Source organism: Melopsittacus undulatus, chromosome 4, assembly GCF_012275295.1.
Source record: "Melopsittacus undulatus isolate bMelUnd1 chromosome 4, bMelUnd1.mat.Z, whole genome shotgun sequence".
Taxonomy (NCBI): domain Eukaryota; kingdom Metazoa; phylum Chordata; class Aves; order Psittaciformes; family Psittaculidae; genus Melopsittacus; species Melopsittacus undulatus.
The window spans coordinates 97,392,812-97,407,683 of record NC_047530.1 but is presented as its reverse complement, the minus strand read 5'-3'; the positions used below and the strand labels follow the sequence as shown (position 1 = coordinate 97,407,683).

The 14,872-nt window shown below is 61.1% G+C and overlaps 1 protein-coding gene across 1 annotated transcript; it reads right to left on the bottom strand.

Annotated features, from left to right (window-relative positions):
* Positions 1-1,563: 1,563 nt before the first annotated feature.
* LOC101881771 (prominin-1-A-like) lies at positions 1,564-12,092 on the bottom strand. The gene is made up of 25 exons (XM_034062117.1): positions 11,587-12,092; positions 11,333-11,486; positions 10,169-10,230; positions 9,768-9,973; positions 9,244-9,364; positions 9,053-9,116; positions 8,583-8,672; positions 8,160-8,350; positions 8,010-8,084; positions 7,653-7,716; positions 7,231-7,402; positions 6,844-6,996; positions 6,275-6,398; positions 6,027-6,118; positions 5,783-5,867; positions 5,527-5,670; positions 5,168-5,239; positions 4,888-4,977; positions 4,702-4,755; positions 4,431-4,511; positions 4,051-4,119; positions 3,876-3,965; positions 3,513-3,625; positions 2,333-2,350; positions 1,564-1,985 (listed from the first exon to the last, which is right to left on the bottom strand). The coding sequence occupies exons 2-25, from the start codon at positions 11,463-11,465 to the stop codon at positions 1,940-1,942; spliced, it is 2,409 nt and encodes an 802-aa protein (XP_033918008.1). The 5' UTR covers positions 11,466-11,486; positions 11,587-12,092; the 3' UTR covers positions 1,564-1,939.
* Positions 12,093-14,872: the final 2,780 nt, after the last annotated feature.

Genomic DNA, 14,872 nt, shown 5'->3' with positions numbered 1-14,872 from the left:
AGCTCACATGAAGAGGAAGCCTGGACTGAAAGGAAAGCCTGCAACAGCCACTGTGCAGGTTGCAGTGAGCCATCCTCACCTCTTCCATGAGCACTGCTGTTTCCAAGGCTGTTCTTGAGGAGGACAGACTCTGCCCCCTCTCAGAGCCATGGCTCCAGGGACTGGGGTGGTGCCCTGGGGCAGCACTGAATGAGAAGCTGCTGAGGACCGCTTCAGCAAAGGCTGCACAGTAATCTGGGGGCAGATTTTCATTGCCAGGGCTGGGTTTGGGTGCTGGTGGCCATGGTGACACAACAAGGAGTGTCAAGCTCCCTGCCTTCCAGCAGTAGCTCTGTAGAGAAAAGGCCATAGCAGAAGATGGAGCAGGAAAGGAGCCGTGCCCGCAAAGTCAGAAAGCAGAAACCGAAGCCCCCAGCAGTCCTGCATGGGCTGGTGTCACTGAGGCACAGCAAGGGAAGAGGAAGGAGGGAACACTGTACAGTGGGGACAGACCAGAGCCTGGGGACAGAGACCTCAATATGTGGCCTTTAGATCAGCAGAAAGCAGTCACAGTTCATGAGGCTGAGGGTTCAGGCTGGGAAATAGCAAGAGCAGAGCAAGAGACAAAACTGAGCTGAATGCTTTCTAAGGGCTGCTGGAAAATCCCACCCCAAGGACCAGAAAGTGCAGGCATTCATGTGGGGAGCAGGAGCAGAACCACCCCACAGGACAGATTCATCAGGGTGATAGGAAGCATGGATCTCCCTGCAGTCAGGATGGGTGCTGGGGGCAGATAGCAGGAGGTAAGGCCAGTGCAGCTTCAGATAAGGCCTGGAGGAAAAAAGCAGCAATTAGAAAATCTGAAGGCAAATGGAGCAAGCGATAAAGCAGATGGACAGAGTGGATGGTGAGCTGCCAGTGCAGCCCTGTTGCTCTGTTCCAGAGAGACTTGGACTTTTCAACAAAGGAAATGAGGCAAGCTGCTCATGTATATCCCTTGTGCATGTCCCAGCTTTCAGGATGGTCCCTGTGCTTGCACCAAGGAACAGCACAAGGCAACACCATAGGTGCAAAACAAGTTGCCCTTGGCTTATCTCTTATCACTGTGCATACAGCTCTTGGCAGGCCCCTCTGTGCTGTGCAGCAATGTGGGACACGCAGCGGTGAACACTGAAAGTTGCTGTGTTACCATACCCAGTAGAGGAAGGGAAGTACAGGCTGCAGGCACCCCATATACTAACCAGAAACCCACAGTGATACATAACAGAGTTGCTGGAGGGTGCTGGGGACAGCATGGAGTGTTGGTGCAGGCTCTTGGTGCAGCTTTTCCCAGGGGAGGATGTAGTACCCACCCAGCTATGGGTGCAGAGGGCTGCCCAGTGAGGGGAACATCACCCAGCACTGGTGATGCTGAGCAATGGTCCTGCATCAACCCATGGGCTGGGTCAGGACTCCAAGAGCTGGCTGCAGGAAGAGCATGTGTGCAGCAGCAGGAGCCTTCTAGTCCTAGGCCAGCAGTGGAAAACCCTCTCTGCCCCTACCCATGCATCCTTCATCAGAGCTGAACACGGAAACCCAGCAGGGTGTGAGGAGCACAGCCACATGGCTGCAGTGCACACAAACGCCCTGTTTATTGTTTGACCCCAAAACAATCACAGCCTTGGAGTCAGGCTCCCTACAGAAATAAATACATTATTGAGCCTGGTGAGCAGGTTCCCACTGGCCAGCACCGCAGGCTGCAGTGGCACCAATGGGACAAGCTGCTCTGAGCCCACAGGGTCCAGTGGAGGGGGGATAAAGTCCCGCATGGGGCAGTGCAAGAGGCAGCCTTCCTCCCATGTGTAACAAGGCATGGTCACATAATGGAAACTGGGGGTTTCCACTGGGGTCCCAACCTGTTCCGCAGCGCTCGGAAGGCAGTGCAGCAGACAGAGGAGCAGAGTCCATCTCCACCACAGCACTAATGCCTTGTGGCCGGCCGGGGGATTTTGTAGAACGTGGGAGGCCTGCAAAACCAAGGTCACCTGTGTTACCTCCAGCCACAGAGGGGAGCCAGGATGCGCTGGGATGGCCAAATGCCATCCCAGTCCTATCACCTGCACCCACAGGAAAGATGCTATGGAGACTCCCACACTCCCCACCAGCATGGGGGAGGCTGGGAGCAGCAGCACCCTCAAACTTGGGATGGGGGAAAATGATGGGGGCACCCCAGAACAGGTCCCACCCTCCCAGTCCTGCCCTGATACCAGCACCCTCCTTGTCCTGCACTCGCCTGCTCCCTTCTGTGCCCTATCCCTTCTCATGCCACAGGAGTTGCCCCCCACCCCACACAGGCACTGCCACAGCTACTTACAGCTCCACAGCTTCATTCCTGGAGGGGAGAGAAAAGAGGGGATGGTGTCAGTGGGGCAAGAAGATACCTCCTGGCACAGCCCAGCATCTCTCAGTGGGACAAGGTCTCCATCAGAGCACACAAGGAGGACACAGGGGCTGCAGGGTGCTGTGGTCCCCTCCATCCTGACGGCCCCATCTCGATGGACACAGAGCAGGGGCTCCTACAGGCCCCGAAACATGGCTGCCCCCAGAGCCCCACTGCTCCCTCCCTGTGCAGGCAGCATGGGGCCCCACACTCAGCAGCTCGGTGGCACACAGCTCCCCAGTGCCAGGATTTCAGTTCCCCCATTTCCAGGCACCGAGCCCGTGTCTCCAAGGAGCTCAGCTGGTGGCTGCAGGGGAAGTGGAAGACACCGGAGCCACCGGTGGGGCCACCAGGCACGCCGCGGGCAGGGCACAGCCTGCCTCACCACCGTGTCACCATGTACAGCCCCGGCACGGCTCCCGGGACAGCCGGGGCATGGAGTGAGGAGTGGGGCAGGAAGGGTGGCAGGGGCTGCGCTGGGCATGAGGGTGCTGCAAACCCTAGAACAGCAGTGCTGAGGGGGGGCACAGGGATCCCCCAGCAAACCGGCTACACTGCAGGGCCTCAGCAGCTGGAATCCACCTGGAAACCCCCCGCTAGCCTCAGGGGTTGGAGCTGCACTGGCAGTGGGGCTGCTGGTCAGGAGCCCTTGAAGGGAAGGGAAAAGGCCCCAGAAGGCCCCAGGGCACCGGTGGCCATGGGTAGATGAGCAAGCACTGCACCCTCGTGGCAACAGCAGCAGCTATGCAGCGTGTTGTGTTCTGTGCTATGCTCCCGTTCGGAGCCCCTCACAAACCACGGTGCAAAGCAGAGGGAGCCGGTGGTGGAGCCGTGAGCCAGGCTGGGAGCTGCAGCCATGCCGTGCAAGCCAGGCTCCTTCCTCTGAAGGGGCTTGCATGCACTTTTGGGCTGCCCAAAGAGGAGCTGCCGAGCCAGGCTCTGCTCCAAAACATCTCCGTCCTCAGAGGCTGGAGGTCCCAAGCCACTTGCCCCCAGGCTGTGTTACTTTAGGCCCAGCTGCGCAGGCTGCCATGAGGTACATGAAGAGCCGGTTCGTATCGTGCAGGGGGGACCCCAGGCCCGGTGTGCTCACAGGGGGTGGGTGACTCCTCACCTGTAGACATCAGCGATGCTCATGCGGCGGTAAAACTTGGCAAGTCTGACAGCCAGGATGATGCTGGGCAGCAGGAAGAAGGTGCACCAGCCCAGGCTGAACCAGAAGGCATTCTGGGTGCAGGGGGAGAGCCATCAGGGCCCAGACAGTGACTGGAAGAGCCTCTCCCAGCCCCCCCCCCCCGACCACCTATCCATCCCTTCTGACAGCCTGGCCTTTGCTCTTATCCATAGCAATGCGCTGGGAAGATGCCAAGCCCTGCTTGCTGAGACAGAGACAGGTACTCCTCATCCTGTGCATGGTGGGACCTCATTGCCACTCCATGCACATGTGCCACCCCACACATATCACTGCCCCACTCACCAGAGAGTCCAGGATGTAGTCGCAGGTGATGGCCTCCATGTTATCCAGGGTCTGAGCTATGGTCTTGCAACGTGCCACATCTTCCTTCAGCTGCAGTCAAGACGTGTAAGTGTCCCCAGAACCCTGCAGCCTGTCCTCCCCTTCCCTCCACCCCAACAAGGAAGGCTCAACTCACCCCACTTTTGGCCCAGGAGATGTAGGTCTCAAAGAAGCCCAACAGCTCCTCCAGGAAGGCCCACGTCTCCTGGGAGAGGGGCAAGCAGAGAGTGGAGGTGCTGCACCCCCAGCCCACCCAATGCCCCCTCCGTGTCAGGATCAGGGCTGCCAAACCACCTCAGCCCAGCAGCAATCGGGCTGCAAGCCTTGCCCCAGCTCCTTGCCTGGAGGGCCCTGAGGGCAGGAGGCACCCAGAGGTGCAGGGACCCCCAGAGAAGCCGACAAGGCAGCAGGAACAGGCAGATGTTGTTTGGTGTCCCTGCACAGAGGGAGGTCCTGATGTGGGGGACCAGTCACAACCCCACAAGGTAGCCCTGCAGCAGGGCAAGGTGAGCTCACATTCTTAATGATGTTCATGGTCTCCCTTTCCAGGAACTCCTGGGCTTGGCTGGCTTCGTTCAGCGCAGTGTTTGTGTGTGCCTGGGGTGAAAGGTGTGCTCAGCAGTGTGATGGGGAAGTGGGGTCCTCGCATCTCTCCCTGTCTGGCAGCAGCCACCAGCATTCCCAGACTGCAGGTTTGCTCCCGCCATCTCCAGTGTGGAACCTCAAGGGTGCTATGCAGGGTGCCCTGGATCGGGGTGTGCTCAGGAGGCCCCTGTATGCAGCTTACCTTGAGCTCAGAAGCCCTGCTCTGCACCAAGTGGATGTTCTCCTTCAGGCTTTGCTGTGGATGGAGAGAGGGGGGAGTCAGAGGTGAGGGCCCCACAGCTCAGCTGAGACCATGCCAGCAGGCTCCAAGCTCTCTGGGAGCACAAGCCAGAACCCCCAGGATCTTCCCCACATGGGCATCACTCACCAGCTCCCCGGAGAAGCTCATCTGCATCTCCTTATCCAGCTCCTTCAACTTGAGAGCACTATCCTTCAGGTCCTCTTTCACATCTATGCCCTGCAGGAGCCACAGTCAGTGGTACCCCTAGCATGGAGTCCTCGCCCCACCACAGCCATCTGATGTGGGGCCAGGCTGGAGTTTTCTGGTACCCAGCTCAGTACCCGAACGTGTCTGCAGAGCTTGTCCCACACAGCCAGTGGCTTTGGGGACAGGGTGGCCACGATCCCAAGGTGCTGTGGTCTCTCACCTCTGTATCTCCCAGCTGCTCCAGCCTTGCAGCCAGATCCAGGAGGCTTCCCTGGGTCACACCCTGATCCAGCTGGAAAAGGCAGAGACAGAGCCATAAGATGGGGCTCACAAGGTGGGGGGTCATGCCCCATCCCTGCAGGGCAGACTGGAGCCAGGGCCTCCCGCATGAAGGAGGTGCCCCAAGGGGTGACACGTATGGCAAGAGACACCCGAGAAGCCTCAGTGGGAGCCCCACAGCAGCAAAGGGGAGGGCTCAGTGGAACCCCCAGCACACATGCGGACCCCCCATCCCAGCACCAGGGGATGTTCTCTGATGAAGAACAGAACATGTTTCTGGGTGATCCAACTCCAGCCCACCTGCTCCAGGGTGAGGGTGAAGTTGGGGGGCTGCGCGGCCAGGCTGGCATTTGCCAGCGAGTGTCTCTGGCTCTGGTTGAGCAGGGAGATGGGGTCCAGGGTGATGCTCATCTTCTCAAAGGCCATGGAGATCTCTCCTGTGTACTGCCAGAGGAGGGGAGCCGTGATGGGGCATGGTGTTGGCCATGCATTGTATCCCTGCTCCCAGACCCACACCTGCAGCTCTGCCCCCCAGACTCTGGCACCCCACACTCACCTGGCTGATGTTCAAGAGCTCATCCAAGGACACACTCTGGTCCAAGTGCAGCGTTTGCCACAGGGCAGCATCTCGCTGGCACTGCCTGCAGGATGGGGACATGGGGATGAAAACAGGGCAGGCAAGGGCCACCAGGAGCATGTCCTCACCCAGGCAGGGCAAGCTGCCCCCTCCCAGGGAGCATCCAAGGGTGCTGAGCAGTTGTACCCCTCCCCAAAGACACAGTGCCAGGATTGGGACCCACCTATAGATCTCTGAGAAGTTTGTTGTGCCATCCGGCTGGCCCAGCAGCTCTGACAGGTTGAAGCCAGGGATCAGGCCAGGGGTGTCTAGGATCTGAAAGGAGGGAGAAGATGGAAAAACTAGGCATGGTGGAGGGCAGGACACTGGGAGGAGCATCTCAAACCACTCAGCAATGCCTCCAGTGCACCAGCAGCCCTTGGAAAGGCAGCAGTGGGTCTGGGCAAGGGTGTCTCCACATGGAGAGCTCACCTGGAAGAGCTGCTGGCTGTGCCAGGACTCACAGACAAGCATGTAGGTGTTCCCCCCCAACACGAAGGTGATCACCACCAGCAGCATCAGCACCCAGGAGAAGATGAAGCTGAAGCCAACCCCTCTGCCAGGACAAACACTGTCAGCACCCAAGGCCACATGCCCCAGTGTTGATGCTCTCCATGGCTAACAGAGCTTTGCCCCACAGCAATGCCAGGAAGCATCACCATTCCCATAAGCACATTTGGCCCTTCCTTTGGCCCCAGGAGCACAGCCAGGCTGTAGCCTGAGGCCCAGACCTGGGCATAGCTTTGCAAGCCACCTGCAGAGCTGCAGGACTCCACACACTTGCCATGTGCCTGCCAGCGATGGTTGGGTGGGCTCTGCTTGAACTCCTTCCACCAGCACCATGTTTTACCCTCGCTTTTACCACCTGCACTGTGAGTTACCGTCATGCAGGCCATTAAGCCACAGTAACCTGATGATTTAACAGCCTGAGCATCCCCCGGCCAGCCCTGTCCACCCATCCCACTGCTCCCACACATCCCCAGCAGCCAAGGGAGCCTCACGCCATGAAGAAGTTCCCGCCGGCATTGGAGAGGCTGCTGCGCTGGGTGGGCAGCATGTTTTCCTTCAGCCCCAGGGGCCCCAGCACCAGGCCAAGAACATTGCAGAAGACCACCAGCAGCACCATGCAGCACAGCAGGACACACACGCTCCACCTGGGGCAGAGGAGGGACAGGGGTCAGATGGCAGGATGAGGCACCTGAGCAGTGCCCAGCATCCCACCAGCTAGGGGAGGACAAAGCCCTCAGGCATCCCATCAGGGAAGGGGAATGGGTGGCTGCAAGGCACAACTCTGGCCACCTGCACCAAGCAAGCCCCCACCTCCAGAAGCTGGAGCCTGAACCTCTTTGGACAAGGGAGCCAGGGGATGGCAGCATCCCTTTGCCTACCTGAGCCCATCCAAGGCAATGGTCGGTTCCCTGTACTCATTCAGCATTGATGTGGCATTGCCCACAAAGGCTCCAACACTCTCCTCCACATCCCCAAGTGGTAACTGGTCCTGCAACTGCTCCTTCAAGCTCCTGATCTCCTGCCTGATGAGGCCCAGCTTCTCCTGGGTCTCTGCAGAGGATGGGGACAGATTGGTGCTGCAAGCTGCTGCCAGGGCCTGGGGCAGTGGGGAACCAGAGAGGATGGGAAGGGGGTAGTCAAGGCCAAAGACAGCATCAGCATGGTGGCACCTGGGAACAGCCAGGGCTGCAGGCAGCAGAGTGGCAGCAGGAGAGGGCTCCAGACAGGGATGGGGTGAGAAGGGAAAAGAGAGCCCTGGGAGAGGGGTAATTCAGCACACAGGGCACAAAACCCTGCTTACTTGTCACCACATCCTGGGACTCCTCTTGCACCTTGTCAGTGATTGTGTTCAGTGTGTCATTAACCTGCATGTGGGAGGGCACAGCATATAGCTCACATCCCTGCCTGCAGCCCCAGGCTGAGCAGCACATCCCCTCCATCCCCAGATCCCAAGTGGCACAGGACAGCCAGGCTCCCCCAGCACCCATCCACCACACCAGCACCCAGGGGTGGTGGCACAGCAGGCAGGCTCTGGACAAAGCAGGCCTCCAACCAGCCCTTCCCTTTACTGACAGCAATTTACTGCCATCGGGCTCCTCCCAAGCCACCCCCTTGCAGCACAGCCCCAGCAGCAACCAGGCACAAGGGGACCGCTTACCCTCTCCAAATCAAGGGCTATGTCAGAGCGAAACACATCATCCAGTGCCTCCAGCTGCTGCTCCACACTGGGGATCTGTGGGGAAGAGCCTGTGGTGAGGGGGCTGCGGGGGCCGGAGGGACCCTCACCGCTCCCCCTGCCCCTCCTCACCGTGCTGAAGTTGGCGCTGAAGTCCAGGCTGCTCAGGGACACGTCGCTGCAGAGCTGTCCGCAGCGCTGCAGGGTCCGGTTGAGCTCATCCCGCAGGATGGCCAGCCGCTCGCTGTAGTTGCTCTGCAGAGCCTCGAGGTGTGAGCGAGTGCTGGCAATGCTGCTGAAGGCATCCCACAGTGTCTTCATCTCTAGGGGGACAGCACAGAGCTCATCCTGCCAGTCCTCATCCAGCTGAATCTTGGGGACCCATCAAAAAATGCAACATAGGGGCACCCCCCAAAGTCCAGTGTTTGCTCCAGACTGCAGCTGGGAGGCCAGATAGATCCCCCCTTCCCTGGGAGCCTTACCCAAACATGCACCTACCCCAGCTCTCAGCCCTGGCATCTCCCCCAAGTCCCTTCCAACGGATTGAGCCATTACCTTGCAAGAGGCCCTGGAGGGATCCCAGAGCCCTGTCCGTGCCACTCCTGATACTCGACATGATCATGCCACCCAGATTGAGCCCAATGTCTGCAGAGATGGGAGGGTTTCAATGGTGGGGTCTCAAGGCTTGCAGGAGAGCTGCCAAAACCACTCTCCCCATGTGGGACATGATCCCACCCCCACCACACAGGCAGGGGCAGAGGGGACATCACCACCCTGCCACCACCTGCATCACCCTGCCCAGAGAGAAGTGTGGATAGGGAAAAGCAGCAGCTGGAGCAGAGCAGGAGTCCAGTGGAGCCCCCACCCCCCAAACCCATCCCCATGAGAGCCAGCCCAGCAGCCCACAGAGACAGCAAGCACCTGCAAGGCAGCAGGGCACCTATGGAGGACCCCCAACCCACTGCATGGCAGCTTGCCATGGGTGCATTGGGGATGCCCCAAGCCCCTCTGCCGCACATCCTCACCCTGGAGGCTGCGGTTGGCATGGCTCAGCGGCACATCGCTGCTGTCGATGATATCATTGATTTGCTGCAGGAGCAGAAACGGGCTGTCAGTGAGGACTCTTTCCCAGGGGGCTATTTGGGCTGCTGTCCTCCCCTTCAGCCCCTTGCCCCCCCATCAGCTGCTCCAGCCAGGGAAGGGGGCTTAAACGTGCCTGGGGAATGGAGGCCACATAGATGTGGACGTTGCTGAGGGTGGTGTTGACATTGGGAAAGGTACCGCACACAGCCTGGGAGAAGCGAGTGTTGCTGATGAAGGCGCAAACATCACCAGCCCTACGAGGGAAGGGTGGCAGGGTCAGCAGTGGGGAGCTCAGCCCTGATGTTCCCACCAGGAAGCCCCTGAACCCACCCATACCGACCCCAGGCTGCAGGGCTCACTGAGCCCTGCTTCCAGAGCATCCCTGCACACAGCCACGGGACCAGAGAGGAGGAGCACGGGCAAGTGAGGCACAAGGGAGCAGCCCGGTGCGGGTGCACCCGCAGTTCCCACAGCAAAGCTGCCGGGAACACGCAGCCCCCAGGGCCAGCTCCCCACTGCTGCAGCTTCCTCTCCTTTGTCCCGCCCTGCTGGGATCTGCTCCTGTGAACAATGGCAGCTTCCTGACACGGCCACCGAGCGCCCGCGTTTCCAGCCGCCCCTGGGTCCCAGCCGGAGCCTGCCGAGCAGCGCACTCACAGGAGCAGAGCGGAGACCAGCAGGACCGAGGCCCAGAGCGCCCGGCGCCGGCAGCCCGTCCGCCGGCCCTGCTTCTGGTACATGCGGCCCCCGCAGTTCCCGCAGCAGCGGCAGCAGCAGAAGCAGCATCCCACCAGCGGCACGAGGAGGATGAAGAGCAGCCCGATGGCTATGCAGACCAGGAAACCCAGCTCGTACAGCAGCAGCTGGCAGGGGAAGAGAGGCAGTGCCCATGAAGGCTTCCCAGCCCTGAGAGTCCCATCCACAGCCCCAGGATGGGTCCTCCCAAGGAGTTGCACATCTCCCCTTGCTGCCAGCCATCACCCAGGGCTCAGCCTCAGAGCATCACCCATCAGCATCCCCCAGCCCATGGTGCTCTGGGCTGCTGGCTCCCTGCTCACCTCCTCAATTTGCTCCCCGGTGGTTTCCTCACTCTCTGACTGCCCAAAACCTGTGATGAGTTCTGGGAAAAAGGAGCAGAGAGGACAGTGAGCAGGTGCTGGGCCCTGAGGTGCTCTCCAATATCCTGCTCTGCACAGAGAGGGGCCCCCAGCACCGGGCATGACCTCCAGTGCTGCAGCTCAGAGGGGCTGTGAGAGCATGGCATGTTTCTTCCTTCCAGCTGCCCCTCAACCCTGTGTCACACAGCACTTTGCATCCAGAAGCACTGCCCAGCACCCCATGCAGTGCAAAGGTGGTGTGAATGCTGAAGCAAAGTCCCCCCACCATGCTGCCTCCTGATCCCCAGACTTCGTCCTGCCCCTGTCCCATTGGCCTCATTACCAGCTGTGCTGGCCCACAGTGTGATTGTGCCCTGCTGTCTGCGTGCCACTAACAAGGCCACAAAGTCATTGCGTTGTTTGCCAGCCACATGTTTGCCTGCAAGTTGCTGGCAAGCAGGAGCTGGGCCCAGAGAAGGAGGAAGCTCAATGCCAGCAGCCAGGGTGGCAAAGCCGCCTGCAAGGCAGCACTTGCCCCAGGGCATCAGGCAGCCACAGGGTCCTGGCATCCCCCAGTTGGACCTGCCACCATTTTGGGACAGAGATGTGCCAGCCCCACATCCCCTTGCAGGAGGAGGAGGGAGGGTGCTGGCAAGCTGGGTGGTGTGCAGGGAGTGCCCTTTGGGCACTGGCACTGGGACACACTGCTTTTGGTGGCCCCAAGCTGGGTCCTGCCTAAGTACTCCTTATCACCTGGACACACATAGAGCTGCAAGCCAGGCAAGGGCCCTGCAAACTTACAGGTACCACAGGGTTTGCTCTGCACCTTCTGCCTGGCATGAAGATACCTGGGCAGGACTCTACAGGCTGTCATTGCCACCAAAGCCTCCTCTGGGCCGCATCTGAGACTGCCCACAGTTGTGATGGGACACAGGCAGGACATAGCTAGCAGTCATCAGGACTCCCCCTCCATTCCCCCTCACCATACCCCTCTTAACCCAGCACCCCAGCATTTAAATGCTGGATGGACAGTGGAGGAGGGCTCAGGCTCTACCAGGACCCTGCAGCTCCAAGCAGCACCCCCATCCCATTGCCAGCCCCCCCCCCCGATCACCACACACCCACCTATGGGCAGGGGGTTGGGCTGCACCATCTTCAGGAATCCATGGACCATCCCCACCAGGCCCGGGGTGCTGCTCCCCGGCGCCTCGGGGCCGGGGCCATACACAGGCTGTGAGATGTTCCCCATGAGCTCCATGGCGGCAGCTCCGGTGGGCACCTGTGCACAGAGCGGGGCTGTCGGTGCCGCTGGGTGCAGCTCCCGCCTGCCCTGCCTCCTGCCTGCGAGCAGGAAATGTGGGCACAGAAAAATAACTCACCTGCCGGGTCCTGCCCGGAAGGAAAGGGCTGCGGGACGGCACCGAGCAGAGGTGGGGATCCTGAGCGGGGCGGGGAGCGGGCACGAGATGCCAACAGAGAGGCTGTGGGGGATGAAGCAGACCCAGCACTTACCCTGTCCTCCCACACCTCTCCCTCGGGGCCCGACTGCACAGCGCCAGCGCCCGCGGTTTATGGCTTGTTTAAAGTTCAGCTGCTTGCGATGCCGGCATCGCCGCACCCTGCCTCTGCCACTGTCACCTGCTGGCACACGGACATCCTGTACCCGGGTCAGGGTCAGCACCGACCTGCCCCAGCACAGGCGAGGGGACAGCCCCGTCCCGCAGAGCTGCCGTGCCCTTTCTGGTTTCCTCCTCTTGGTTTCCTTACCCGCAGCGATCCCGAGAGCAGGCATCCCGCCTGCTCCACCTCAGCACCAGCTGCATCCTTTCAGGATGGGGCGCCCTGCGCCGGCCACAGCTTCAGCTCAAGCCAGCCACAGAACCAAGGTTTGGGTTTAAAACTCCCCAAACGGGGAGTCGCGGCAAACCCGGCGTTTTCCACCCGCACCCCGATCCCCCGAGTGCGGGGCAGCCTCGGGAGCCACACATGGGGTTTCCCCTCCAGGGCTGAAGCTCTGCCCGGCTCCATCCCCGCTCCCTGCCCACAGAGGGGTCTCCAGGCCGCGGGACCCACGCGTGGCTCTGCCCCTGCCACCGCCCCTGCTCCTTCACCCCCCCCCCCCCCCCCCCCCCCGCCGGGGCTCTGGGCTCCGCAGCCGGGGCAGGGAGGGCGCTCCCGGCCGTCGCTCCCGGTTGTGCCGCGGACGCACCCGGTGGGCGCGGGGCAGGAGCCCCGGGGGTCGGGTCCCGGCGGGCGGCGGCAGCAGCAGGAGCTCCTCTGCACGGCTCAGCCCGCACCGGCACCGCGGGAGGGGTGGGCAGGGCGGGACGGGGCCGCCCCTTCCGCCGCAGCCCCCGGGGTCTGCCCGGAGCGTGCGGCCGAGCGGGACCCCCCTGCACCCTCCCCAAGCCTGCCCCGTCCCACCGACACCCGGCTCGGGTGCGGGAAGAGCCCATTGCCCCCAGCACCCCCATGCCCAGGGGATGCTCCTGCTCTGCCCAGCAGACCCTGCTCTGGCTCCCGTGCCGGCTCCTCCAGCAGACCATCCTGCCATAGCCCCTGTGCCCAGAGCCCACCTTGCCCCCATACCAGCCTTCAGCTGTGCTCCACACCTCCCTGGGGCAGCCAGTGTCCCCCAGCATGGCCCTGCATGGGCCACCATGTGCTTTTGAACGGGCCCAGCAAGAGGTCTGCAGGAGCCGTACCCTATGCCCTTTGTGCTGTGCTGTGATTTAAACCAGGCTCCCTGGCACCCCTGTACCAGTGGTTTCCTGGCTCCCACCTCCCCAGTTCCTGCTTCATGTTCCCTGGCACAAGCAGGAATCACTGCTCTCTATGACCTTGGCCTAAGGTGGCACAGGAAGGCAGCTCTGCCTCAGGGCTCCCTCTTGACCTGGCCCATGCTGGGTGCCAGGGCACAGTGTGGGACCCTCCAGCTCAGCACTGGTATCAGGGCAGGACAGAGGAGGACACAGAAGGAAGAGGAAAACCAGAGCAGGAAGTAGCACGTTTTTCACAGCACTGGGGCTGATGCAGGAGGGAGGTTTTGGAATTTCATGGGCAACCTTGGCCTTCCCAGCTCAGACCTCAACCCCAAAGCATTGCTTCAGGGCTCTCTACCAGCAGAGCTGGGTACGAGGGACCCTGCATGGTATGCGAACTGCTGCTCTGGGTGCTGTGCTTGTGCATATCCACATGTCCCCAGCTCCCCATGGCTGTGGGAGGGCAGGATCTGGCCAGGCCTCCATGGGATCCTTTGCAGATGGAACAATCTGCTTCTGCAGGGCATCGCTCCCCTTCAGCCCAGGGAACCCCACGGGGGCTGCCAGCGCTCGGTGCAGGTCAGCAGGGAGGACACCAACACCTCAGCCCTGGTGCCACCCTGCTCCCCCCTGCCCAGCCTTGAGCTCCCACCATGGCACATGTATTCTGCAACCCCCTGTCAGGGAAAGGACTGCAACCTGGCACCCCTTGGTGCATCACTGCCCTGGCTCCAGAGACATGGAACCATCCTCCTGCCTCCCCATCAGCCTGATTTTAAGAGCCTCGTTTCCCCAGTGTTCCTTTTTCCTCCCGGGTTACTGCCAGATCTGCCCCTACCCCCCCTTTACCCATAGCCCTATTTGCACGTTTGGCCAGGAGGGCTGCTTTAGATGAAACATCCACAGTTTTAACTCATTGTCCGCCCAATACCCCCACTGGGGGCTAGACCCAGCTGCCCCCCACCCAGCAGGGACAGCAAGAAGCTGCCTCTGGGGTCAGCTGTCTGCCTTGGTCTGGCAGAACTGGGGTCCAGCACCTTGTCCCCAGTGCTGGCACAGAGGCACCCAGCTTCTGGATTATTGGGGTACCCCCCATGGAGGCTGGTGCTGTGCCTCCTTCTCTGGGGGCTGGGTGGGTCACCTGCCCCTCCTTTGCCCCCCCCTGCCAGGACACCTCCATGCTGCTCCTCTGCTGCTTCCATCCCCACAGCAGGTCCCCAGGAGACGTGCCCATCACCTTGGCATCCTGGCAGGCCTGGAGCTGCTTTGTTTGCTCTGGCTCGGGGACAGGGCTGTTTCCCAGCAGCCCTGTGCTCTGTCCTTGCTGGGATTTCTGCTTTCCACCACGGCATGGCAGGGAGCCGGCCAGAGCCTGGCCAGGAACCAGCAGCCCAAGGAGAGCCAGCATCATCCTGGGAGCAGAGAAACCCTCCTGCCAGGGCACAGGGGACACAGGGGGTTGCCTTGCTTGCATCAGCCGGGTCCCATGCTCAGGAATAAGCCCTCAGGACAGCCTCAAACCGAAAAGTCATTTTATTGGTACCATACATGACTCATAAATGGCACAAACTATGGAGGGGAGGAGGAAAAAAACCCAAAACAAAACGAAAAAGAAACAAAAAGGCATTTCAGTGTGCCCGGGGGGGGGGGGGCAGCGAGGGGCCCGCACCCTCCACAGAGCCTGGCAGCGAGAATCGGACCTTAACTGCAAACCAGAGCCCCCATCCCCACCACGCCGGGATCCCACCCTGGAGTCACCCCCCCTGCAAAGGGGATGTGGGGCTGAGCCCTCCACCTCCAGGCTGCCCGTGGAGGGGCCTGGGAGCTGATGCAGGCAACTCTCCGGTCATCTGGGGCTTGAGAGCAGCGCAGGGCTGAGCCAAGGGGCTCCCATCTCATGCCC

Excerpts from the sequence above, each read along its gene's own strand:
- LOC101881771 (XM_034062117.1), bottom strand. The coding sequence starts at position 11,465 with ATGGAGCTCATGGGGAACATCTCACAGCCTGTGTATGGCCCCGGCCCC. Across the intron at positions 4,978-5,167 it reads AGCAGCTGGGAGATACAGAG|GGCATAGATGTGAAAGAGGA; the intron begins GTGAGAGACCAC and ends TGGCTCCTGCAG. Across the intron at positions 4,512-4,701 it reads GCAGGGCTTCTGAGCTCAAG|GCACACACAAACACTGCGCT; the intron begins GTAAGCTGCATA and ends CTTTCACCCCAG.